This window comes from Corythoichthys intestinalis, chromosome 3, assembly GCF_030265065.1.
Source record: "Corythoichthys intestinalis isolate RoL2023-P3 chromosome 3, ASM3026506v1, whole genome shotgun sequence".
Lineage (NCBI taxonomy): Eukaryota > Metazoa > Chordata > Actinopteri > Syngnathiformes > Syngnathidae > Corythoichthys > Corythoichthys intestinalis.
This window is the reverse complement of record NC_080397.1, coordinates 17,715,304-17,742,372: the sequence shown is the minus strand read 5'-3', so window position 1 is coordinate 17,742,372 and position 27,069 is coordinate 17,715,304. Positions and strand designations below refer to the sequence as shown.

Below are 27,069 nucleotides of genomic sequence, written 5' to 3'. Positions count from 1 at the left end.
TCTTTTCATGTGTTAACGCAATGACGCAAGTAAATCCCGCGTCACTTTATACAGGAATTTCCCTGGATATGTGTGTGAAAAGGGCTTTAGTCGCAGCAGGGAAAATTATTGGCATTGAAAGCGTTAACAGTTGATAGTCGGCTGATATAATTCAGTGACTTTGGAGCCTTTCTTCCCTGAATTAGTCTAATCAATGAGATGAGCACTAGAGGAAGTCGGCATGATGTCACGATGACATCACCTCACATAGCAACGTGTCGCCATTTTGAGAAGGGGGCACGCACAGCTAAACACTCCGTAGACAAACGTCTGAAATTCATATATTTCAGGTGTGTTTTGCGTCCTTTTTCATAAAAACGTCTTAAACATGGCTTACTATTATCACGAGTCAATGCCGACAGATGCAAGGAGGCGATACAATTTAAAATTACTGTGTATTGGCTTGCAAATCTGCCCATACAAAGTCGCAGCTGATAGCTGGATGAACAATCCAAAGGAATGGCCTGCAGTGGAGTTCGGAAACATCTACAACTACTTCATAGAGCCACCCAGTAAGTTGACCTTCATCAATTACGTGGAATATGTACTGTGTGGAACTAAGAAAACTGGTAGTATATACGGAGTGATTATTTCTGCCGTAACCGGTAATTCGCCTCCAAGCGTTATTTAGCCGTGAACATGTCACGGCAAAATAACCAATTCCCACCAGGCCAATAATATACCGATTGACCGATCACAGTAGTTCACGGCAAAAGAAAAATAACGCTTTGAAAGTTGCCGGTTACGGTAATAATAACCACTGCCTAGTCTAGTTGCCGGTTACGGTAATTATAATCACTGCCTAGTCTATTGAATCCTAGCAGCTAATTGAGGAAAAAAAAAAAAAAACGATTAAAGTTTACTCACCAGTAATTAAATGTCGGCTGCAAATGTAAATGTGCTTGGATTTAGGTTCCCACAGGAGAGAATAGTCCACGGAACCGTATTCTTTTACTGTTCCACGATTAATTGCTTTCAGCCATTTGTTTCTCCTTTTCTTCACGAGGAAGAATGAAGTACTTCAAATGCGGCTCCGAACTCTTCCTTGTGTGACAACCCGCAACACAGCAACTTTTAGTCATTCGACGGAAAAAAAGACCGCAAATAAGACGAAAGTTCGACGCGTTTGTATTACAATGCACGACAGAGCAACTGCTTGTGACTCGTCTTTTGCCCCTATTTCAAAATGACGACGCTTTGTTGTGGCTGGTGACGTCATTAATGCCCGGATGTCCGACAGCGAGAATTGTGGGGATTCTGTTTTATACTGTATTTAACTCTTCACTTTTCAATATTTTCTTAAATTAATGAAACCTTGTGTGTCTCATTAAAAGGGGCTAGAAAAAAAAATTATACCTACCATCATTTTGAATCAGTGGAACTGAACTATCAACTCCATCCACAGTGCTGGCACTTCCAACAACCTGTGAACACAATGCAATATATAATTCGTGCATCAATGTACTCCATTTGTCACATGTTCTTTATCTTTTAATATGATTTAACACTTGTGCTTTAAGGGGACATGGGAGAAGAACAAAAAAGTAAAAAAAAAAAAAAAAAATTTAAAGGTTGACAATGAAGTAAAAATAAATAATATAATCATTAAAAAAAAAAAAGATGTGAGCGACTGCACTAGCCCAGAACAAGCACCAGCTTGATGGAAAAGGGGCCGCCATTTCCCCTAAACCCTTTTCTATCCAGCTGCTTTCACTAAATAAACAACACAATATATACAACCACAACGGAGTACAACAAAGTCCCTTGTGGAATTCTAAAAGATTTCTATTTTCTTGGTCTATGCAGCTAAACAGAACAGGTTTTTAAAAAACAAAATTAAAAGATGTCAATAGATACCGCATTTGCTTCTTATCAAACTGACACAAAAGGAATATCAAATTGAAATTGAAGCATCTTTTGGAGTTCTCCACAATAACCTGCCCTGCTATCTAGGTAGACATTGGAGATATTTTTGTTTGTTTAGTAACTGCAGGCTTTGTTATGGCACCTCTGTTTGTTTTCTTTTTCGGTCAAGTCGAGTCTCTCCGATCGTCCTTGAGCTGTCAGATAAATCCTCCTTTCTCTTCCCGACACAATCTTTGTCTGAAATAAAAGAAAATATGAATAGATGCTGGATTGAGCAATCTTTGGGGGAAAAAATGCTGTATTGATCAATGTCTCTGGTTTATGGAGGAAAGACATTAATGGTCAGTTTGTACTTTTTTGGACCAACATGAACCTTACAGATGCTGGCATGAGCCAGTCAGTACAGATTTCATAATTCGATAAAATCAGTACTATCTGTTAGGCAATGCCGATTATGGAGAGGAAAAAAAAACAAGTAACACTTAAATTGAGCTTTTTACCTTGATTTCACTTAATGCATGTTTATTCCACTCTTGACTGAAGGTAACGAGCAAACATTTGTATAAATCTGAACAATTGAAAATGAATTACAGGTCCATGATGAAGCAACTAGCCAATAAGAATGCGCATTAACTGTGACACACAAGACATTTTCTGGTTTACACATGCGGGACGCAACTGGGCATCACACTGTCATATAACAATATAGTCAGAGGTATAAGTTGACATGAGCCAATATTAAAAATGCACAGAAATGTTTTTTTTTATTTTTTTAAAAATAGTAATTCTATGAGTTGTCATATTTCACTCAGTCATTTAAACGTTTAATTTTACAGCACACACACAGAAAATTCAACAAATAGGAGCCAAAGCCAAATAGAAGCCATACCTGTGCTTACATACACAAACACACATTACCTTTTTACACACACGTATGTGTATTTTGGAAAAATAAAATGAAGTAAAATAAGGAAGATGACTCAGCCTTCTGAAGTGTAAAATAAATTGTACAACTTGTTTTGTTGTTATTGGCTACTTTGGGGTGGGAACACTGGAGCGATGAGATTGAATTAATAATGAACAATTCAGTAACATTGAGACATAGCCAGCCACTGCATTCTATTTCCTAAAATACGGTTTTATAATCAGACAAGCATTCAAGGGAAGTAAGTAATTATGTTTTATGCTTTATTTTTTTATGTATATATTTTCCTGTTATAAGAGGCCTGGTAGCGCATACATCTGTATGCACTAGGCCTGAACAATATTGGAAAAAACTATTGTTGCGATTTTTTGGGGTTTGCGATATATTGCGATATTATATTGCGATATTGAAAAAAAATTATATAGTTTTTTTAAAGGAAATTTTCACTTGATGACTTGAATAGCTGTTTGGAAAGACTTTGGATGACTCACCATCACCACAGTGTACAGTGATCCCTCGTTTTTCGTGGTGAATGGGGACCAGAACCTGTTGCGATAAGTGAAAAACCGCGAAGTAGCGCATCCCACCCCCCAATTTTTTTTTTGGGGGGGGGGGGGGGGGGGTGTTTTTCGTGCTCAATGTATTTATTCAGATTTAAGCATTGGAAAGAGATACATATAAGACATGATTTTTCTCACTTTTTCACCCAAAGTGATTTAAAAAATGTATATAAAATGTTTTTTAAGCACTTCAAATGTCCAAATTATGATCAGTTTTAAACATAACTGTCCAACCAAATCATTTTTGAACAAGAGTAAAGTACTGTAGTAGATAAATGCTTGGCTTTATTAAATGCTTCTGTTTATCTACCTTAGCTGTGACCGTTGGAGTGACATGTAGAAATTTCAAACTCCTCATGATCACTTCTGGCATTTATATGTCTCCTACGTCTCCACACACATGCACATGCACACACATACATTCGTTCCAGCGCGGCTTCCTTGCAGAAACTGTTTAACAAGTTAAACGATGATTGACAGATGCCCGTGTGAAGTCTTTGGCCAGATCAAAGCCACTGTTAACTTTAATAAGCAAGAGCTGCAGTGACTGAGAGGAACAAAGGGCTGGGAGAGGGAGGGTGTGAGACTGTGCGCAGAGTAGAAAGCAAGGCGTATATGGATTAAAAAAAAACAAAACTATCGCACGTGCTTGCGATGGGACTATCTCGCACGCGCACATCGCCATGGCGATGTTTAAACGATATATCGCTCAGGCTTAGTATGCACTACTCCATTCATACCTTTATCTTCAGAAATCAGCAGGCACGTGGCAACAGCTCCATCAAGCGTACTTGTGCTACCAACAACCTATGAACACAACACAAAATATATTATTACCCATTCTGTTAGTATAAAAGATGCAGCACGGACAGTGAGATTTAATTTCATGCAGTTCCTTAAACCAACACCACAATTTTTCAGTTTTGGTCGATTTTAGCAACGCAGGTAGACAAAAGGGTTAGTGATTTTGCCTTAAGGAAGGCTGCGTTTCCCATGAGAACCAGCGCACAATGTTGTAAAATCCTGATCTCCCCGTTGCCCGCAGATGGACTGAATGACATTTCTGTTTCCAGCGGCTGTGTGAAGGATGAATAGTAATGAGGTAATGAGTACAGTTGTGGCTAAACAATAGCATATGAGATGCTGAAAATAAGAAACGTTTGATTTTGTACCGTACTGAAACTACCCATCCACCCGAATTCGTCAGCGCTGATGAGTTCGGTTGGGGGGGGGGGGGGGGGGCTGATGATTGCTGGGCCAATATTTACTCTTGAGTGTCATTTTATCCTGGTGGCCTCCCTTTTTCTTTTTTTGGCTCCTCAGTCAAAACTTTTTGTCTCTTTTATTGCTCCGCCATCTTTGCAGAATTCGCACGAAAGCGTTCACATCGACTTTCGTCTTCATAACGAATGGGGAAAGGGTGAAGTGATGTATGCCATAAAGCAGTCAGCACTTTTGTAGTTTTTTTTGTGTGCCACCCTTTTCAAAGTTAATTTGTGCTGGTGAAAGCAATACAGACCCCTCAAGATATAAAAGGTGTCATTCAACTAGTTGTCAGTCGACACATCATCACAAACGGTATGAAAATATTTTGTAAATGTTAAATTTTTACCTAATGCTGCTTTAAATCTTGCAAAAAAAACAAACAAACAAAAAAAAAAAACAACAACAACTAATGATCTGGGGGGAAAAAAGGTCTCACCAAGTAAGTATCAAGTCATTCCCTGGGGAAGCACTAGAGGTGTGCAAAATTTCCGATTCTTAGATTATTCGCGATTCGGCCGTGGAAGATTCGAGAACGATTCACAAACATCCAAATTCCGATTATTGAAATATGCGACGTAAAGCGGAAGTACACAACACTCAGCGCGCCGCGCGGTCTTCTGACGAAACGGAGCGAGAGTAGCTAAACATCATGCTTCCCATTACCTGGCCCCTCGGGTAATGCCAATGCTCATCTCACGGCTCTAGCTCAACTCATGCAACGAGATAAAAAAACACAACAACATACCTGACAGCTGCCGAAAAGCTGCTACAAGTACAGCCATATAACGTTACGGTGGATATCATTTATATAGGACTAGATGCAATATAGATTTGGTAGTGTTAGCAGCACATCTACAAAAAGCTAGATGTGGGCGTTATAAACGGCCGCCATCTTAAAGCAGTACACTTCCCTGCAATGCTGTTGTAGCGAACCTTCCAAGCAAACCTAATTAATTTTTTATCTAAAATACTCCTAAATCGGTAAACTATTGACTTAAATCTATCTTTAAAATAGTTTTAAAACTTTCACATGTCGAAAGTAGACAAAAGGGAAATTATGGAATAACGGGAGCAATTTCAAAAAAATTTAACGGTTGATTCACAACATTAAATTAATTGAATGTAGTTTAAAGCTGCTGATACAGAATGGGGACTGGAGTTTTTTATTTAATGTTATTTTTGTATATTTGTTTACTGCTATATGTTAACTTGATACTGAAATAGTAGTGTGGTTTAGCCTGAGAGTATTTTTGAACAATTTTGGAACTAATGTACAAAACATTGAAAAAAAAAAAAAAAAAAGGAGGGGGGTGCATCAATAATCGTTTTATAATCGAATCGGAGCCTCTGAATCGTAATCATAATCGAACCGTTAGGTGCCCAGAGATTCCCAGCTCTAGGAAGCACCATTTTGACCTTTTTCAACCAGTCAAGTGATTCATTTCAAATTCGGTTCCTGATCTCATTTACTCAAAAAAGCTGTGTTGCCTAGTCATGTATTACGACAAATCATGCAGGACAACTCAACCATATTAGGTTTAATCTAGATCTTATTAGGTTCTTGGGGGTTGACGAAGTGAAATTTAACAAATCTTGGCGACGTAATGAATGTTTCCTCACTGAACAAATGCACTTGAAATAAAGGATGGAGTTGACTCTTTTTGCAGTGTGGTCCTACCGATATTATCAAGTTAACAGCTAAATTTATTGGTAGCTAAAGAACATTTATTCACCAGAGTTGCCAATTATGTGTAAACATTAGGGGTGCAATGGTACAGGTAGCTCATAGTACAGTCCGTATCTCAGTTTTTGGGCGACAGTTTCAATTCGGTTTCGGTACGTAATTTGTGAGGGAAAAGAACAAATTTCCACCCAAAATTCTCTTCAATGCAACAATTTTAACACTATAGAGTAGAAAAATTGGTATGCAAAATTAAAACATGAAAAATATTTAAAAAAAAAAAAAAAAAAAAGTTTAAATGTTGAAGTGCCTCAAACCCTTGGTTATACACTATGCAGTAAAATAAAAAGATAAGGATAAATTGAAATTTACCTAACAAATGACTGAACATTTTCTATAGCTGACGAAACCCCAGGTATGAGACAACTGCAAAGGGCTGCAAATATTTTGCAATGAACGCTCCTACAGCACGTTATATTTTTTTGTGCCTTTCTGAAGTGGCATTGTAGGTCTGTCGGAAAACCTTCTCGATACAGTTTTTTCACTGGTGTTACCTCGAGTTGCTCGGCTGTTTTCTGTTCAGAAAGTGATACATCCAGGTCATGACGCTGGAGATGCTTGTTCATGTTGTTCATGTTTCCATAAATATATGGGATATGTTTCAAAAAACGCTCGTAGACTGTATAATTCTTGTTCACGTTTTCACTCCGTCGTTGTATTCGTTATTTATCACATTATTCAGCTTTTATTTATGGGTAACACTCTCTTAATATATGAGAAAGATTTTCTCCTCTGGCAGCCACTCTTCATGAGGGAGTTTTGCATTTCCTATGTCTACCAAGCCACATTACACCCAAAATTCCAAAAAGAGTCAACTTTTTGCTCACTGACTGGAAGGATCGTGTCACCTGGCCTGCATTGTTTATTTTATGTTTTGTTTTTTTAAACCACGTTATCCCTTAAAATGGCAACAGACACACACTTCCTATTTGAAATTACCTACCTCTGAGAGCTTTTTCCTCGATAAGTTAGGGAACAGTTCAGCGAGTTTTGACTCTTGACTTTTTTTCTCTTCTCTTTCATCTTTGATGACATGTGTAGATGGTTTGATCACAGCATCTCTGGAATATCAAAGGGAGTAATTAAGTAATTTAACAGCAGGAGCAAAGAGAGAAAAAAATCAATAGATCTATGTTACCAACCTGGATTTCTTCGAGAAGGATTTTTTTCTAGGAGGCTTGTCATCGTCAGAGTCTTCAAAAATTACTCCTTGGCTATAGGATGTTGATAAATGGGATTTGGTGGATTTCATTTGAGCTGCTGGGCAACATTTACAAATGAAACCATAAGTTAAATGAGTACTTTTGGCTGCCATTGACGATGATGGGCGTCCAAACTATTTGAAGTGTGAGGAGCTGGCAGTGACGCAAATATTCACTGCCAGAGCCTCCAGTTCAAATGGATTGGACATTTATCACCGCCATTAGATAAATGGTAAGTGAAAAAATAAAAAGATTTCATTTGAGGATGTTTCTCCAAATGTATAAATGCTAAATTAAAGTTAGGTGAGATATTAAAACGTCTTTTTTTTACTTCTATCCAGAGGTAATGTACCTTAAGCAAAATTGGGGCAAGTTTAAGTATTCACAGGAGTTTTCAGAGCCTAAGTCAGTGTATGTACCTTGTGACATTGAAGGTTGGGAAAAATTGGACTAAAGCGCACGCATAGTCCAGTGTAAGAGCAGCAAGCCTCTTCGAACCCCTGGTTATGTGTGGTCTGAAATTTGGTATGAATGTACTTAAAAGGGGCTGACAAGTGAATTTGATGAAGTTCCAGATACAAGTTAAATTAAGGGATCAGGCCAAACTGTGAAAACTTCCAATCCATGAGGCATATCTCAAGATATGGCTACAAATACATGTACTTGCACGGCGTGCACAAGCACCACAAGAACACCGACCAGCACAGCATAGCTCTCCATGCAGTTTCACCAGAAATAACATTTTCTAGCTTGAGTAAAATTCAAGATTAGTATGATAACGCAGCTTGATTCTCTATTGCGAAGAACTTTTCTGGCAGCCCAAAGGGAACGGGGATGCTGTGCGCTTGAACGGTCTGATCCTGATTGTCGTACTATTTTTTGCCACCAATCTTACATATTGCTTCTATAAGGAGGCTGACAATCACAGAGTCGTCAACTTAATTTATGATGAATATGATGGTACGCTGGCTAGAAAATCAATAGTAGAGCTGTCCCGACTAGTCAACACACAAAGCACACCTGAGTGACCAAAGCATGGACTTACAGTGTACCACAAAAGTGAGTACACCCTTCGCATTTCTGCTGATATTTAAGTATATTCTTTCATGGGTCAACACTGACAAAACGACACTTTCACACAATGAAAAGTAGTCTGTGTGCAGCTTATATAATAGAGTTAATTTATTCTCTCCTCAAAATAACTCAAAATATAGCCATTAACGTCTAAAACCCTGGCAACAAAAGTGAGTACACCACATGTGAACTACCTACATCCCTAAATGTCCAAATTGAGTACTGCTTGTCATTTTCGCTCCAAAATGTCATGTGACTCGTTACAGGAGTGCTGTCAGCATTGCTGCAGAGATGGAATGGGGGGGGGGGGGGGGGGGGGTTAGCCTGTTAGTGCTCAGACCATACGCCGCACTCTACATCAAATTGGTGAGCATGGCTGTCACCCCAGGAGGAAGTCTCTTCTGAAGACAGTACACAAGAAAGCCAGCAAAGTTTGCTGAAGACATGTCAACAAAGCACATGGATTACTGGAACCATGTCCTATGGTCTGATGAGACGAAGATTAATTTGTTTCGTTCCGATGGTCTCAAGCATGTGTGGCGGCGACCAGGTGACGAGTACAAAGATAAGTGTGTCATGCCTACAGTCAAGCATGGTGGTGTGAATGACCCCCGCCCCACCCCACCTCTTCAATCTCTGCAGCAATGCTGACAGCACTCCTGTAACGAGACACGTGACATTTTGGAGGGAAAATGACAAGCAGTACTCCATTTGGACATTTAGGTAGTTCCCATGCGGTGTACTCTCTTTGTTGCCAGGGGTTTAGATATTAATGGCTATATTTTGAGTTATTTTGAGGGGAAATTAAATTAATTCTATTACATAAGCTGCACACAGACTACTTTTCATTGTGTCAAGTGTCATTTTGTCAGTGTTGTCTCATGAAAAGATATAAATATCTGCAGAAATGCGAGGGGTGTACTCACTTTTGTGATACACTGTATTTCAATGAAACAAAGGAGGGTACACTGTACACCTAGCTTGCATACCACCGCAGCACATCGGCTGTGAATGAATACCTGAAACACAGTAACCCAGGTATAATTTTGGAAGACGACAGGAGACAACAAGCTGGCGGATCGTAAGTCCATATAAAGACATTTTTTTATTGAAGTTGCCTTTATGTGGATCGAACGACAGAGTATTAGGGGCTAATGTAGCTGACTGAATAAGCAGCTACGTACTTTACGTAGCGTATTGCCGCTTCCATTAAAGTTAACAATATTGAAAGCAGCTTGTGTTTCAGAATCTGTTTAACAAATCAGGAAATCCGTATTATTTTGCTTCATCTACATTAACTTATAATTAATAGAAGAATTTATACTAATGATTTGTAGTAGCTCTCAGTGAAGGTCTATGTAAAGTGCGTAGCGGCCCACAACTACGTTACCCCTACGTAAAAATGTGACTTTTTTTCCCCCTCATAGCAGTGTTCTGAATCTGTTTACATTCCGTTCATTTGCTCTGGTTAATGTCAGCACTTGAACTCATTATTTATTTGTGATTTGTTATCGTTATGTATGTGTTTATTTGTACTTTAATAAAGAATTTAAGTGTTCCAAAAATGTTTTTGTGAATTAATAATCGTTAACAAAATTTGATTGCAAGATTAGTTAAATAAATAAATATATATACATTAGACTAGTCGACTAATCATGGGGGGAAAAAGTCGGCAGACTAATCGGGAGAAAAATGATCGTTTGGGACAGCTCTAATAAAAGGGTTGACAAGGTGAGCCAGTAGAGGACGTAAAAAGGCTGGACTACCGTCTTCACTCTTATTTGTTGAGATATCTTTGTGAGAAAATCAAAAATCCAACCAAAAGACATACTCAAGCCCCAAAAAAAAACAAGTATCAGCTAAAACATGAGGCTAGATCGTGTTCAAAGCTGATGAAAAATCGACAAGTCTGGCATGGTTCTTGCTGCCTTCAGTATGCTTATACACAAGCTCAAGCCCGGTAGCTGTGGAATCTTGCTCACCTCTGTAAGCACATTGTATTGGGTCAGCTTTACTCACCCGGCTTGTTCTCCTTCTCAGACTCGGAACGCGTGTTCTGCCCTTTGCACGTAAACGACTTTTGAAATCGGAAACGTTCCAAGTTAAACTGGCTCATGTTGATCGGGCCGGGCTATCTCATTCCAATACAGTTTGTTGTGGGTGTATTTTCTTAAGCAGTAGCGCCAGCCTCAACTTTCCTCGCCTCCTGGCTAGCTAACCTGATAGCGACGAACGATGGATGAAATAGTCGGTGGATTTGAGAAAGGCAATTCCGTCTTGTGTTTAAACACTACGGTACATCCTGACTGAAACTTGGTCGTAGTTTAGTAGCACGGTAGTTATTTTAGGAAACAAGAGCTTTTATGCCGAGGACTGCTGGTTTCCCGCTAACTACCGGCCGTGCGTCCATATGTAACATGAAAGAAAAGAGGATGGTTGAGCGCTCTCATTGGCTAAGGGAGCGGATGGGCGGGAACTCAAGAATTAGTCACGTGTCGGAGTTACGGAAATTAACCCATTCACTCCCAGCGATTTGTCACAAGAGAGCACCTTCTTTCAAGCGCCACAGCATTGTGTTCTGTGGACACATAATTTACAGAAAGATTGAATTGAAGTCCCACCTTTCAGCATGAAAAAGGTTGTTTCTATTAATTTTCATTTTTTTTAGTTATTAGTAGTTGAACACCAAAGTATACATACATACATACCTTTTATACAGTATACACTCTGTGGTTCAAGATCGGGTATGCAAAAAGGCGACCGGTGCGCCGTCCCATTAGGCTCGAGCGTATGACGTGGCACTCGCGAGGTTTCCGCCGCTATCGCCATTGTGGAAGCGAGAAACATAAACAGTGATGCATTTCAACACAGGTCGCTCTTTAAAAATGGTTGGAAATTATTGTGCGGTTGTGGCGTTACTATTTACATAATTCACTCGGAGGAACGTATATGGAGGGAGTTCCGCCCGGACCCATATAGTTGTTGCACTCCTCTCTGTTCAGCTGTGACCTCGTGCTTTGGTGTGCAAGTCCTGCTCCATTAAGAAATAAATGTTTTCAAGTGTTGACCAAGATACTCCGCCTCCGACTCCTTCCTGGCACTACACTGGTGACCCCGACGTTTTTTTGAATTGCAACAACCAATCGAATAGAAAGGAGAATGTACAGCTCGATGGAACACCATTGAGTTTCTTCCGGATCCCTACATGGAGAAAAGGCGAGGGAAAGGTCATATCTGAACTTACCAAACGTCGAAGAATGGCATGGGTGGCCTCAATCAGAAGGAAGGGCATAACGTTTGATTCTCCAGTTACACACTGAGTTTGCTCTATGCACTTCCACTCCGGTAAGTTAATTTCGTTTGTTTACGCAAATTTCAGTAATTTTACGCCCTAAGTTGGCCTGTTGTTAGCTGTAGCTACAGCTAAACAACTAGCATGCATACATGTGCATTGTCTTCATAAGACATAATTTCTGTCGTTGCTAAATGAAAAAGCTGTAATATTTTGACGTGAGTGGCAAAGAATTTGTACACAGGCTACATTTTATGCAACAAAAAATTTGTACATCCGTGGTCACAGACTAATGTAAACACACATTGCCTACCTTTGCTAGAAAGATGGTGTTGCCGTTTGCTATGGTCATGATGTGAAGATCCTGCACCCATCCGCAGCAAAACTGTTCGTAGCTTTGTAGCGATTTGTAATTGCTGATGAGTGTAGTAACATACACCAAACACTAAATACAGCATGATGTCCGTTTCGCGTAGTGGTGGAAGCTTGTCGACATCTTTATTCCATTTGTGTTCGGCTTGCTAGTGAGGGTCAACATTGTTCACATCCTTAAAATTGCTCACATATCTGTCCTTCGCCGTGGTAACAAGTTTGTCTCTGCATCGAACTGGCAAGTTTTCCCTATATTTTTCCATCTTTGGCACTCGTAGTTCAGTTATATTTGCCGTTAAGTTTAAATGTCCCGTGATGCAGACGTGCTTCCGCAATGGCTGCGTTGTCGCAAATCTCGCACGATCCCGTGCTGCTGTGACGTAAACGCTCGAGCCTAATTGGCCGAAACAGCGAATGTCACACTTTACAAGAGTCAGCATAGATATCACATCTATATTCCAAGATATTTAATGCCTTGTGTAAGACAATAGCGATGGGGAGCGTCACTTAACGGCCATTTTGCGTCGAGCTATTCGACAAATATAACAGTTTTCAACCAATTTTCAAAACAACTGATTCGCTGTGGCGACCCCTAAAGGGTAAAGCCGAAAGGAAACCAAGAAGATTGTATGCTTAAAAATAATTGCAAATAAATAAATAAATAAATAAAACCCTAATTTATCACGTTAATGAGGTTAGTTATTGTTGAGGTGGTTGCAGCTCAACGTTGCATTCGTAGGATGAATTGACGGAGAATAAGTTGTCTTTCAGCCAAAACTTGGCATGTTTAATTTCCACTGACATGCGGATACATCCTCTGTCTTTGCTGTCTTCACAGGCAATCCCACAAATCAAAGTCATCAAAGTCAAACAAGAAGAAGTAATAAAAGTAGCACTTTAGACAATTAAGTCCCATCCTGCCATCTTGTGGCGAAAAGTTAATATGTCAATAATAACAAGCAATAGGAGCATTATTTCCACATCAACTGAGGACACATTTATGAATACAAAACATTTCCTCCACCATTTCTCTCAACACCCCCACTTGTTCTCATGTTGATGGCCTTTTTAACAACCAAATGAACTTTTAAATTTCAAATTCCAAAAATAATACTGTCAAACTTCTTCAATTTTAACTTTGTTACAGGTTTTGTCATGATATCAGCTATCACGTCATCCGTTGTCAATCAGGTAGCACTCCGCATCTCCTCTTTTGAGCGCAACTCCACTGCACCGGGTACCATCTGCCAACTCGACGCTGTGGTTCTCTGGTTTGAACGTCTCCTGGAAGCTTTTGAACTTGGTCACGTCAGTGATGATATGAGATGTCACTCCCGTGTCCACCATCAGACCTCGTTCCCGGATGCTGTGTGTATCCTGCCGCCTGGTGTCGGGCTGTTCATCTCTCACCTTGAACGCGAAGTCAGGATCTCCATCTTCAGCAATTTTTCTAGCTCCCTCCGGTGTTTCCTTACGTCTACATGTGGTGTCTTTGTGCGTGTCCGTTTTGCACCGACTACACCATGTCTTTTGTCGACATGATTTTGCACGGTGACCTTTGATACCACATTTGAAGCACACCAACTCTGTGTCGTCTTTGATCCGGTCACGAGCGTTTGCTTTTGTGGTTTGCTTTGAAGCTCTTGCTTTAGTCTTCATCACTCTGTCGCTTGTTTCTGCTGCATTTAACTTTTCCGTTTCTTCAAAACTGCAGAGTTTGGTTTTGAATTCTGCAAATGTCATGTTCTCATCGGTATGCACCACATGAATTGTAAATGGCTTGTAACTTTCTGGCTGCCCCTTCAAGACGATTGCGATAAGTAGATCATCTGCCATTGTTTCACCTGCATTTCGCAATGCTGTGATGGCGGTCTCAGCTCTTATTATATAGTCCACTATGCTTTCTTCGGTTCCCTTTTGAAGAGATGTTAGCATGGTGTACAAATTTATAATCCTGGGTTTTCCCTTCCCAGCATAATATTCTCTTAATATTTTCAGAGTTTTTCTTCCGTCATTTGGCGCATCTCTCATTATTAATGAAAGGCTTTTATCATCAAGAAGTTGTATCATTTCAGCATATGCGTCCCCATTTTTCATTTCATCATTTTCTCTCTCTGCTTCAGTGGTTGGTCCTACCAGCACTGTCTTCTTTAGACAGAGTTCATATTTAGCTTCATCTCCGTCAAATGCCAGTCGAGGTAACCTACTTGTTCCTCGTGGATCCATGTTGCCTGTTAGCTTTTTCCGCTAATCAGCAGTCCGTGAGCACGCTGTCCTTCGCGACCTTCTACACGGTGGAAAACTTTACCTTCGAATGACTCCTGGGCCCATAACCTGTTGAGGTGGTTGCAGCTCAACGTTGCATTCGTAGGATGAATTGACGGAGAATAAGTTGTCTTTCAGCCAAAACTTGGCATGTTTAATTTCCACTGAAATGCGGATACATCCTCTGTGTTTGCTGTCTTCACAGGCAATCCCACAAATCAAAGTCATCAAAGTCAAACAAGAAGAAGTAATAAAAGTAGCACTTTAGACAATTAAGTCCCATCCTGCCATCTTGTGGCGAAAAGTTAATATGTCAATAATAACAAGCAATAGGAGCATTATTTCCACATCAACTGAGGACACATTTATGAATACAAAACATTTCCTCCACCATTTCTCTCAACAGTTATAAACCGAGCTGTTTCCAAATCAACCAATAATATCAGCGAGCTGAGTGTATCGCATTACGTTTTTTTTTATACTATACAAACCAACTGGCAACTTTGATATGACATGAGTACAGCATTATTATATAAAGGCAGAAGGCACAACAAATCAACATCACTTTGAAAAAGAGAAACAATAATAATAATACTAAATAAACGATAAAAGATCATGATTCCTGAAACAAATATGTATAGATACAAAATATAATGGAAAAACATGTAGATTCCTAAATATACAATCAATAAAGACACCACACTCAGGATACACACTGTGCAGAACCTTTGCATTTTCCACTTTCATCAATTTCAAAGAGTTGAGGTGATAGTCTATGGGGTTTTTCCAGGGCCGTTCCAGACCAATTTGGTATCCTAGGCAACATATTTGTTGCCCCCCCCCCCCCCCCCCAATAGCTACTCTCACCACAAATATTTAAACACTCACAATGAAAAAGCACATTATCTATTTGTAAATTATTATATAAAAAAGACAACAAAGAAAAACTGCAGATATTAAAATAAAAACGCTCTAATAACTATTCAAGAACACCAATCAAAAACACTTCAAAAACAACCATAAATGAATAAAATAAAATAAATTACAAATGATTATTACAATTTGATTAACACCCACCTGCACAAACCTATATAAGGACACACAGAACACTTTAAAATGCAACTTTTTTTTCACCTTGACCTATAACGTTACTCGCCTTGTCTTCACTGATGCAAAAGCATCTATTGCACTATCACATGACAGCTGTTTTGGAGGATGCACTTCTTTCTCCACTGACAGTTGTGTGTGGGAAGGTACTGGACTTGGTGATGATGTGGATAAGTTGGCTGTAAAAGATGGCCCAGGATGTACAGAGGTGGAAGGAAAATATTTCAGAAGAGCATCTACAAAGAGAAGAAAGTGGAATGTTACATTATATTAGTCAAATAGCTGTTGATTGTGAAACCAGCATGACATCACCATAAGAGCGCCTAAATTCTTGCAGTCTACTGTACCTGTCTACTGGATCCAGCCACTATCTTTGCTACACAGGACTATCCAATATCACTCTAAAAAATGATTCATGAGGCTAGTTGGTATGACTTGAAAACATGAGCTTTTTCAACATAAAAATGACTTTTTTTTACTATTCATTGTTTTATTAAGTTGGTAACTTCTTTTATGGAGTTAATCAAAATTAAATATTAAGAAAGACGTATTAACTTAAAGGTATATTGTTTTTGAATAAGCTTTTCTGCTTTCACGTAACAAAGGGAAAGATTAAGTGAGTGAAATTTAATTTCTATTCCATTATTAAGTTGGTGCAACTTCCTAAATTCCCATCACATGTGTATATTACCACGGGAAAAGAATTGGCCATTTTCTGCCTCGAGCTTGCACCAGCCAACAGGTGGAAGAAAACGGCAATTAGGACGAACCTCGAATTCACCCTTGGATAAACTTCTCTCGGTGAGTAAATATATTTTTTATTTATTTTCTGAACTTTATGTACAACAGTAACCATCAGTCCACTAGCACATATGCGAACATTGTCATTTTGTGTGTGCGTAAAGATATTTTTTGTTAAATTAGCAAGTTTAAGTCGTATAATCCTCGACTTTAGATATCACAACACCACACTGAATAAGTTACCCCTGACAATAAAATTAATGGAGTAGGCAAAATTGGCTATCCGTTTGTTTGTTTGTTTGTTTGTTTTTTATCCAGAAAATCGGTGTTCAAATGAATTTATCTAGTATTACAAAGAATGTCAATGTTCATATTTTTTGTTTGTGCGAGTTGTTTGTGAAAGCAATGTCCAAAAAGGGTTCTCCATTATTGATCTTACCTTATTAAGTGAGTCAAACAGTGTTTGTGTGATGTAAATAAAGGGTATGCAAAGTTTAAATAAAGGGTATGCAAAGTTGTTTGAAAATAATAAAGCCACTTTGTTTAAAGATTTGTATAGATGAGAAATGAATGCTTTGCAATTAAAAAAAAAAAAAAAATGGGGGGAGTATCAACCTTTTGCAATAATTGTCTGTTATTCATCCATGTTTTCCGGCTCTCTGCTCAGTGGTGGCAGTGTGTACCAGTTCTTTACCACAGTGTGTACTGTGTAGTAGGTTAGGAACAACCTCCAGAGTACGGTAAAAGTTGAACAGTTAATATATTCTGCAAATAAAACTAGAGCAACTGCTGATTCTGCAGTGATCGCCTGTTTTTCCTCTTAACTGTTGGTCAACAATCTATTTGCATCATATAAAGGGACTAACTTTTTTCCCCCTTCTTTTGCAGAAACAGCTGAACTGGTTTGAAACAACCTGGCAATATTTGCAATCAACTGTTCAGAAAGTTTTAGACAGTAAGTTATCACTATAAGACTGCTGCACTAGACATAGCTGCCCACCTGTGATAGTTTGTTTTTCTTCTAAGTGTTGGTCAACTATCTGTTTGCATCATATAAGTGGACTAACGTTTTTTTCTTTTGCAGAAACTGCTGAACTGGTTTGAAACATCCTTACAATATTTGCAGTCAGAAAGAAAATGAAAACAGATTTCATTGCCATACATCAAGCAGCATACTCAAAAAATTACAAAAATGTTTACAACATTTAAATAAATTATCTTAAAACAGGAGTTACTTTTCAATCACCCTATGTTGTTTGTACATTTGCAAACATTTTGTTGTACACTTGTTTTGCACTGTGTGTTGTTGTGCCATATCTGTGTATCAAAGTACTGGAAGTACACTTTTCGTTTATACCTGCACCTGAAGTGAACTGTTGACAATGTTTAGGATGTTTATATTGGTTTTGCTCTGCACTTTTATTTTGTCCATTCTTTTGAGTTTTGAAATATATATATTTTTTCCAAATAAAACTGGAGTTGCCATGTCCATTTTATTTTAGAAAAATAAGTTACTCTTACTCAATAAATTTAAGTACCATTTTGCATCAACTTTTGAGTTGAGAAATTAAAATGAAGGAGTTATAGCAACCTAAATGAAGTAATTTTACCTCTTATTAATGCTTAAACTTGGACTTAAAAATTGAGTTGGTTTTACACAAGAAAAATTGTGGAGGACAATAAATAATGTTGGTTCAACTATACTAATTGAGTTAGTCCAGTTATAAAAATTATAAGGGAAGCACTTAATCATGGCTTAGTTGAATTAACTTAAAAAAATAAATGCAAATTGTTACAACAATTTTTTTAAGTAGAGCCAGTGGATTTTTTTAGAGTGTAATAATGAACTAAATAATATATGATAGCAAAAAATATATATATATATTTTTACATGAACGGGATTGCCATTTCATATTTAATGGTGTATTTATTTAATTAACCTTGGCACTTTTATGCAAGGCAGATTCATTTGAAAAGCACAATTTAACACAAGGTAAAAGTGGTTCACATCACATGAAAATCAGCGAGACAATTTTAGTCCCCCATACATTTTGTCCAACTTTCTCGAAAATGGGAGGGGGAGTAAATTTAACTGAAACTAATCCACAGCTGGCTGAATAGTGAAAATATTTCTAAAACAAAAGCCTGGCTTATGATATAGTATATAGCACAGTAGAATTTAGCTTTAGCAGTATATCACATAAACTCTACAGTAGGTACCGCTAGCTTGCAGTTGCGCTAAGTATAGTGTTTATGCCGTTGAAAAATTATTTTCATCACAACAAACCTCTGTCCTTTTTCACGTTTATGATCCTCTTCTTTTTCTTCTTTCTAAAATGCGACCCAGAGGGCTTTTGTCTTTTCATGACGTCGACTCATCACAGTAACGTTGCTTAATTGCGGAGGCTAAAAATAACACCTTCAGGTAGCTCGCTGGTCTGCGAGAGGGAGGGGTGGAGACTGAGCGGGTGAGACTAGACTAGAGTGTGCGGTGAAGATACCGCATCACAGGAAACAGTGAAACGCGTAGTGGGCACACTAGAAAAATGATGTCATTATTATTTAAAGACTTATTACGATACAGTGTATCACAAAAGTGAGTACACCCCTCGCATTTCTGCAAATATTTAAGTATATCTTTTCATGGGACAACGCTGACAAAATGACACTTTGACACAATGAAAAGTAGTCTGTTTGCAGCTTATATAATAGAGTTCATTTATTTCCCCCTCAAAATAACTCAAAATATAGCCGTTAATATCTAAACCCCTGGCAACAAAAGTGAGTACACCCCACAGAAATTACTTCCCTAAATGTCCTATTTGAGTACTGCCTGTCATTTTCCCTCCAAAATGTCATGCGACTCGTTAGTGTTACTAGGTCCAGGTGTGCATAGGGAGCAGGTGCGTTCAAATTTGTAGTGCAGCTCTCACTCTCTCTCATACTGGTCACTGAAAGTTCCAGCATGGCACCACATGGCAAAGAACTCTCTGAGGATCTTAAAAGACGTACTGTCGCGCTCCATGAAGATGGCCAAGGCTACAAGAAGCTTTCCAACACCCTGAAACTGAGCTGCAGCACAGTGGCTAACATCATCCAGCGTTTTAAAAGAGCAGGGTCCACTCAGAATAGGCCTCAGGTTGGTCGTCCAAAATAGCTTAGCACACGTGCTGAGCGTCACATCCAAATGCTTTCTTTGAAAGATCATCGCAGGAGTGCCGTCAGCATTGCTGCAGAGATTGAAGGGGGGGGGGGGGTCAGCCTGTTAGTGCTCAGACCATACGCCGCACTCTACATCAAATTGGTGTGCATGGCTGTCACCAGAGAAGGAAGCCTCTTCTAAAGACGGTACACAAGAAAGCGCGCAAACAATTTGCTAAATACATGGCAACAAAGCACATGGATTACCAGAACCATGTCCTAAGGTCTGATGAGACGAAGATAACTTTGTTTGGTTCCGATGTTCTCAAGCATGTGTGGCGGCGACCAGATGAGGAGTACAAAGATAAGTGTGTCATGCCTACAGTCAAGCATGGTGGTGGGAATGTCATGGTCTGGGGCTGCATGAGTGCTGCAGGTGCTGGAGAGTTACATTCCATTGAGGGAAACATGAACTCCAACATGGACTGTGAAATAGTGCAGCAGAGCATGATCCCCTCCCTCCAGAAACTGGGTCACAGGGTAGTGTTCCAGCATAACAATGACCCCAAACACACCTCCAAGATAACCACTGCTTTACTGAAGAAGCTGAGGGTAAAGGTGATGGACTGGCCAAGCATGTCTCCAGACTTGAACCCAATAGAACATCTTTGGGGGATCCTCAAGCAGAAGGTGGAGGTGCGCAAAGTCTCAAATATCCGCCAGCTCTGCAACGTCGTCATGGAGGAGTGGAAGAGCATTCCAGTGGCAACCTGTAAAGCTCTGGTCAACTCCATTCCCAGGAGAGTATAGGCAGTTCTGGATAATAGTGGTGGCCACACAAAATATTGACAGTTGACATGTTGTATGTTAATATTGACAACTTACACTAAGGGGTGTATTCATTTTTGTTGCCTGGGGTTTAGATATTAATGGCTATATTTTGAGTTATTTTGAGGGGAAAATAAATTAACTCTATTATATAAGCTGCACACAGACTACTTTCCATTGTGTCAAAGTGTCATTTTGTCAGTGTTGTCTCATGAAAAGATATACATATCTGCAGAAATGAGAGGGGTGTACTCACTTTTGTGATACATAATGTTTTGTTGTTCGTTTGTTTTATTGAATTGTATATTTTTCTTGAATACTGCTATTATCAAATATTATTTGAACATTTTTCTTGACGCCCTTTTGGACGTTGTGACGCCCCTAGACATTTGCCTAGTTCGCCTTATGGACCTCACGGGTCTGGGTTTTTCCAAGACGACAGCGGAACGGGCTTTGTCTTTCTCAATTTGGAGTTGTGGATGAAATATTGATCTAACAAATAATAGATTGTTTACCATCAGATCACTTACATTGTCTTTCAAAATGAGACCAAAATGTATGTCTTCCTTCCTAAGGAGAGCAGAGAACAATTTTGGTCGATGTCATGTTAATGTCTTCACATTTCTCTGGAACTATAACAGTGTCATAATGCACAAGAAAAGCTTTAATGCATATAACAAAAATATACAAATTACGTACAACAGGAGTGGGGACTGTAGTTGGAAGATACAACTTTGTCTTTAAATGCTAAACTCCACCTGAAAGAAGTCTGACATAAAGCAGGTTAAAGCCGTTCTCTTTGTTCGATAGTATACATATATATATATATATATATATATATATATATATATATATATATATATATATATGTATAAAGCTTTTTAGAGTTGGTATTAATATAAGTATCGCAACTAAAAAGACAACGTGTCATTCATTTTGTCATTAATTCACATCACTAAAACCTAATCTACCGCGTTACCAGTTTTGTCCGTTAGATGTCATACTCTGATAACAATGTCCCCATCTGAGCCGCGTGAAACCTTGATGGTAGAAACTGGTGCCACTTTTATTTTTTCATTATTTTTTTCTTGGGGGAGGTTGCTGAAGTTAGAGAACTGAAAGATATCGAATGACTCCATTGCTGCAATAAGGTCCGGTATGGTATGTTGAGGATATGAAAAATGCAACGCACGTCTAATTCTACATGAGGTTTCATCATTTTGATTTTTATTTACAAACTCAGGCAAAATTTTTAGAAGGAAGTCAAAGCTTCCATGTAGAAGACAAATACACAGCTACATGAAGGCGAAAGAGCCACAAACAGTAAAAAACTATGTTAAAACTTCATTAAGATCCAAATGTGCAAAAGGTTGCTAGCCAATTGTAGCTATTTTTCAACTGGTCTTAATTTTTATCAGGTCTATTGGCTACACGTAACTGAGTGGACACTAGCAGAGTGGACATTTTGTGCCAGTGGCCAGTGACGCTGGGTACGAACAGAAACCTTTTTTTTTTTTTTTTTTTTTTTTTTTAATTATTATTATTATTTTTTAAATTATTATTATTATTATTATTATGATGAAATTATATATTTATTTTAAAACAACACAGGACAGCAAAATCTTAACAAATATTTTTTATTTATTTTCTACTTATATTAGTTATTTTATGGACTGAATTTGAATGAAACACACTGGGGAAGTAGCAAAATTCCATATCAACCTTTAACCAGAAGTAAATTAAATTTAAAAAAAAATAGAATTTAGGAGCCCATACAATTGAATATATAATAGAAGGATAATTATAATACACATAATAATAAGCTGAACAAGTATTCAGCTTCATTCATCCTGGGGACACACACTGTAAAAAAAAAAAAAGTGATCAGTGTGTATTTGGAGGGAAAGCATAAAAGGAGCATTATTATTGGGAAAATTAGCAGCATATTGCTTTAAAAGTTATATTCATATTCATTCAGTCATATGGGAAAAAGAGATATTTCTGACATTTTTTTTCTTATTCTCAAGGAAAAGTTGTACACAAAAATAGAGGGGGGGGTGCCCTAAATAACTTGACTATGACTTTCTATGGTAAACTACAGTCCATGCCCATGAAGTGTAAACAAACACATGTTCAGTCAGAGTTCTCAAGTCATAGTTAGAGGGGGCTTTGTAAAGCAAAGGCCCATATAGTAAATGGGATGCTATTGACAGCCGTATACGTCCAAACTTCCCATTCATTTTCAACTGGCGCCCAAGTAAGTCGATGCAATTGACAGTCATGCGACCGGACGTGTCCCCGAAATGTCTCCAAATGAAAAGGAAGCAACCTGATAGATCTGTATCTACCACAGCAAAGCCCCATCGTAACTTAGATAGAAATTGCAGTTTCTAGTTAATAAATAATACAGAGGAGCCTCATGATATGAGCACCTCACATTACGAGTTTTTCATAGTACGAACACTGTCATGAGAGAAAATGTTCTCATTATCAATTTTAATTAGGCGCACAAATTTTCATCATATGACCGCATGAAAACCCTTTCTCTTTCTTGGCATGTCCGAGTTCCTCGGTATCCCGCCAGGTGGCATGCAAGCTCTGTTTTGCGTTATCTCCACAATTGTCTCGTCATCCTGCTATGGGGGGTATCAGCATCTCCCATCAACAGCATCGCCCCATCTTCCCATGCACCTCTAGCTCATCCTCACTGACTCCGGAGGTAGAATTTGATATTGAACTGCATCCAGATCATTTGTGCTTGCAAGTGAAGATTAACCATGTCCCGCAGGAAATGGCAACCAAACACAGTGGTGAGAAAAAGAAAAGAAAGCAAAAAATATTTTTAAAAAAACATGAAAAAAAATGTGTGTGTTAATGATCTTTGTAAAGAGTAACAGCACGTTACCTGGAATTCATGTATTTCTTATGGAGAAAATCCAAGCATATTCATATTACGAGCTTGTTTGAGGAACGGATTGTGCTCATATAATGAGGGTCAAAGTCTTTAGTTCATCAAAGTCATCTAATCATACTGCATTTATAAACTGGTGTACACAAATACAGTAAACATGGGCACACTGTGTCAACTTCCACCTGCCCTATTGTGCCTATATTAGTATGACTATTCCAGACACTAACATTAGAGCAGCGCCACCATGTCGCCTTACTGTCGCCCCATCATCGTCATTGAGACCCTATAAGTTATAACGTTTTGTGTGTGTGTCTGTGTGTGTACACGAGTGGGCACAATAGGCTGACTGACAATGAATCTGATGGAGGTCGTGACCCCTCACAGCAGGATGCTCAAACTGACTATACTTGCCTTCTCCTGTGCTCTTGGTCAAGGTTTTCTGATGGTTCCCAGACACACCCACAGTGAATCTGACTTTTTAAGTAATGCTTGCCCAAGTACAGCATAGTGACATTATTTCATATTTATTTTACTCTGACAATATACCCACATCTCAATATTCATGTGTGTGCTGCACACCCCGGCAAACTTGTCACAAAGTCTGCCACCACAAAGCCATGTTGGCGCCCAACTTGGCCGAGACCCGACGGCGGCAGGGAGCACCTTGTCACCATGGCAATATGTCTGGGATGCAACTCTCTCCACCAGCACTGATATATATGTATGTATGTATGTATGTATGTATGTGTGTATATATATATATATATATATATATATATATATGTGTGTGTATATATAAATATATATTTATATATATATACACACACACAGTGGGGAGGACAAGTATTTGATACACTGTCGATTTTGTTGGTTTTCCCACTTGCAAAGCATGTAGAGGTCTGTAATTTGTATCATAAGTTCTCTTCAACTGTGAGGGATGGAATCTAATACAAAAAAAACAGAAAATCACGTTGTATGATTTTTAAATAATAAATTTGCATTTACTTGCATGAAATAAGTATTTAATACATCACAAAAATCAAACTTAATATTTGGTACAGAAACCTTTGTTTGCTATTACAGATACCAAACGTTTCCTGTAGTCCTTGACAAAGTTTGCACACACTGCAGCAGGGAATTTGGCCCACTCCTCCATGCAGATCTTCTCCAGAGCCGATGGTTTTCTTCGAGGCTGTGGTTCCAGCTCTCTTCAGGTCATTGACCAGGTCCTGCCGTGTAGTTCTGGGCTGATCCCTCACCTTCCTCATGATCAGTGATGCCCCACGAGGTAAGATCTTGCATTGAGCCCCAGAACGAGGCAGACTGACCATCAACTTGAACTTCTTCCATTTTCTAATAATCGCTCCAACAGTTTTTACCTTCTCACCAAGCTGCTTGCTTATTTTCCTGTAAGCCCATCCCAGCCTTGTGCAGGTCTATTATTTTATCCCTGATGTCCTTACACAGCTCTTTGGTCTTGGCCATTGTGGAGAGGTTGGAGTTTGTTTGTTTGAGCATGTGAACAGGTGTCTTTTATACAGGCAGCAAGTTCAAACAGGTGCAATTACTTCCGGTAATGAGTGGAGAACAGGAGGGGTTCTTAAAAAAGAACTAAGAGCTGAAATATTTACTAGTTGGTAATGTATCATTTACTTATTTCATGCAGTTAAATACAAATGTATTATTTAAAAATTATACAATGTGATTTTCTGGATTTTTGTATTAGATTCCGTCCCTCACAGTTGAAGAGAACTTATGATACAAACCCACTGCCAATGGGTTTTCCCATTAACAGTGTATCAAATACTTGTTCTCCCCACTGTATACATATATATATATATATATATATATATATATATATATATATATATATATATATATATATATATATATATACACATATATATTAGGGCTGTCAAAATTAGCGCGTTAACGCGCGGTAATTAATTTTTTTTAATTAATCACGTTAAAATATTTGACGCATTTAACGCACATGTCCCGCTCAGACAGTATTCTGCCTTTTGGTAAGTTTTACAGCAAGGTTTTTGGTGCTGTCTAACAGCGAACTCTTGTGGTCGCTTTGCGACATGGTTTATTGCTTTCTTGCCAGTTCATTATGGCTGCACGACGTCTCGGGCTGACGCCTACGTTGTAATGTTGTGCTTATATGATCCTTGGACAAGATTTGTCCGTAAGTATGGTTGTTGTAAAGAATGTACATATTATGTTAGTAAGTGAAATGTTATATTTTTTGTATGAGACGCTTTTTGTTTATGTTTAGTGAACCTGTATAGTGTGCTAAGCTAACGTTGTTGCTAATGCAATGCTTGTGTACTTTTTTTTGTAGTTTCACTACGGTCTAAAGAGGACAGTGGTTTGAGGCCATTTTATTAATAAATCAGATGAAAAAGGAAGAAGTCTGATTATTAAGGCGTCGTTCACTAGCTGTCTAGCTTTGGAAAAAGTAGACGCTTCGGAGTGAGGACAGCATAGACAGATTTAAATGACAGTACAGTGAAATGCCCACTACAGTCCTTATGTACCGTATGTTGAATGTATAGATCCATCTTGTGTCTTATCTTTCCATTCCAACAAATTATTTTACAGAATATATATATAATTTACAGAAAAATATGGCATATTTTATAGATGGTTTGAATTGCGATTAATTGCGATTAATTATGATTAATTAATTTTTAAGCTGTAATTAACTCGATTAAAAATTTTAATCGTTTGACAGCCCTAATATATATATATATATATATATATATATATATAATCTTAGTTCCGTACGTACCTCGGTTTTGAGGTCACGGTTCGGTTCATTTTCGGTACAGTAAGAAAACAAAATGCAAAATATAAATATGCTAGTTGTTTATTACACACCTTTGTGCTTTCAACAATAGGAACATTAGCCTATACAAAGCTAGAATTCTGCTCAAAAAGTAGCGGGTATTTAAAGATAATCCAACAACAATTTGCCTTTCAGACCCTGCGTATTGGTCAGATTTCTTTCTGAAAGAAAGAAGAAGAAAGAAGTCCTCTGCTAAAGAGAAAAGCAATCCCAATGACAAAGATTTTAACATGTATTTTACAAATGAAATGCCTCAATGAATCATTTTTTTTTCTCATGAACGGTTTTCAAAAGCTTTATTGGTGGATTCTCTCAAGTTAAAGCACCACACAGAAATTAATAAATTTAATTGTGTAAGCAGGATCTGCGTATCATTCTTATTATTTAATTACAGGTGTTTTAGCTCATTTTAATTTATTTTATTTAAATGGGCTAGGCTATTATTTATTTTATTATGTGTTTATATTTTACAAATGTGATGTAGTATTCATTTATGCTGTATATTTTATGTTTTATAACTTTAGTTCCTATGTGAATATTATTTCCTACTTGTTTTGTTGTGGTAGCAGGGTTTTGTATTGAACACAGGGCCGTGTTGGTTATTATTATAGCAGAGAAGACAGCAGTAAATCAGCAAAGACGAGTCACCTGTGCCCCGATTTACCACTCAAGAGATCTGATGGACTCAAAAAGTGGGTTACAATTATATATTAGTTTGAAAATCGACAGGATCCACCGTATTTTTACACGAGTGACTTCCGGTGTGCCCGATCCTAGCTACCGGCAGTAGTATTGATGCAGGAGGGTCTGCGACTGGTGTGCATTGGCTGATTGACTTTAACATCTGCGTTTCACTGCGTTCTCGCGGCGGCCACGTTGTCGCGC

At 38.3% G+C, this 27,069-nt stretch overlaps 1 protein-coding gene across 2 annotated transcripts in view; it reads right to left on the bottom strand.

Moving 5' to 3' along the window:
- The window catches only part of smarcad1a (SWI/SNF-related, matrix-associated actin-dependent regulator of chromatin, subfamily a, containing DEAD/H box 1 a), a 46,958-nt gene extending 35,862 nt beyond the window's left edge, over positions 1–11,096 (bottom strand). Inside the window, exons 1-6 of one of the 2 annotated variants that reach the window (XM_057832475.1) lie at positions 10,693–11,096; positions 7,540–7,657; positions 7,341–7,458; positions 4,131–4,197; positions 2,048–2,142; positions 1,400–1,463 (exon numbers count right to left, since the gene is read on the bottom strand). In XM_057832475.1, coding sequence (XP_057688458.1) covers positions 1,400–1,463; positions 2,048–2,142; positions 4,131–4,197; positions 7,341–7,458; positions 7,540–7,657; positions 10,693–10,789 — 559 coding nt within the window. In that variant the 5' untranslated portion in view covers positions 10,790–11,096. The remainder of the gene's footprint in view (positions 1–1,399; positions 1,464–2,047; positions 2,143–4,130; positions 4,198–7,340; positions 7,459–7,539; positions 7,658–10,692) is intronic. The other variant, XM_057832476.1, reaches the window with a different exon arrangement.
- Positions 11,097–27,069: the final 15,973 nt, after the last annotated feature.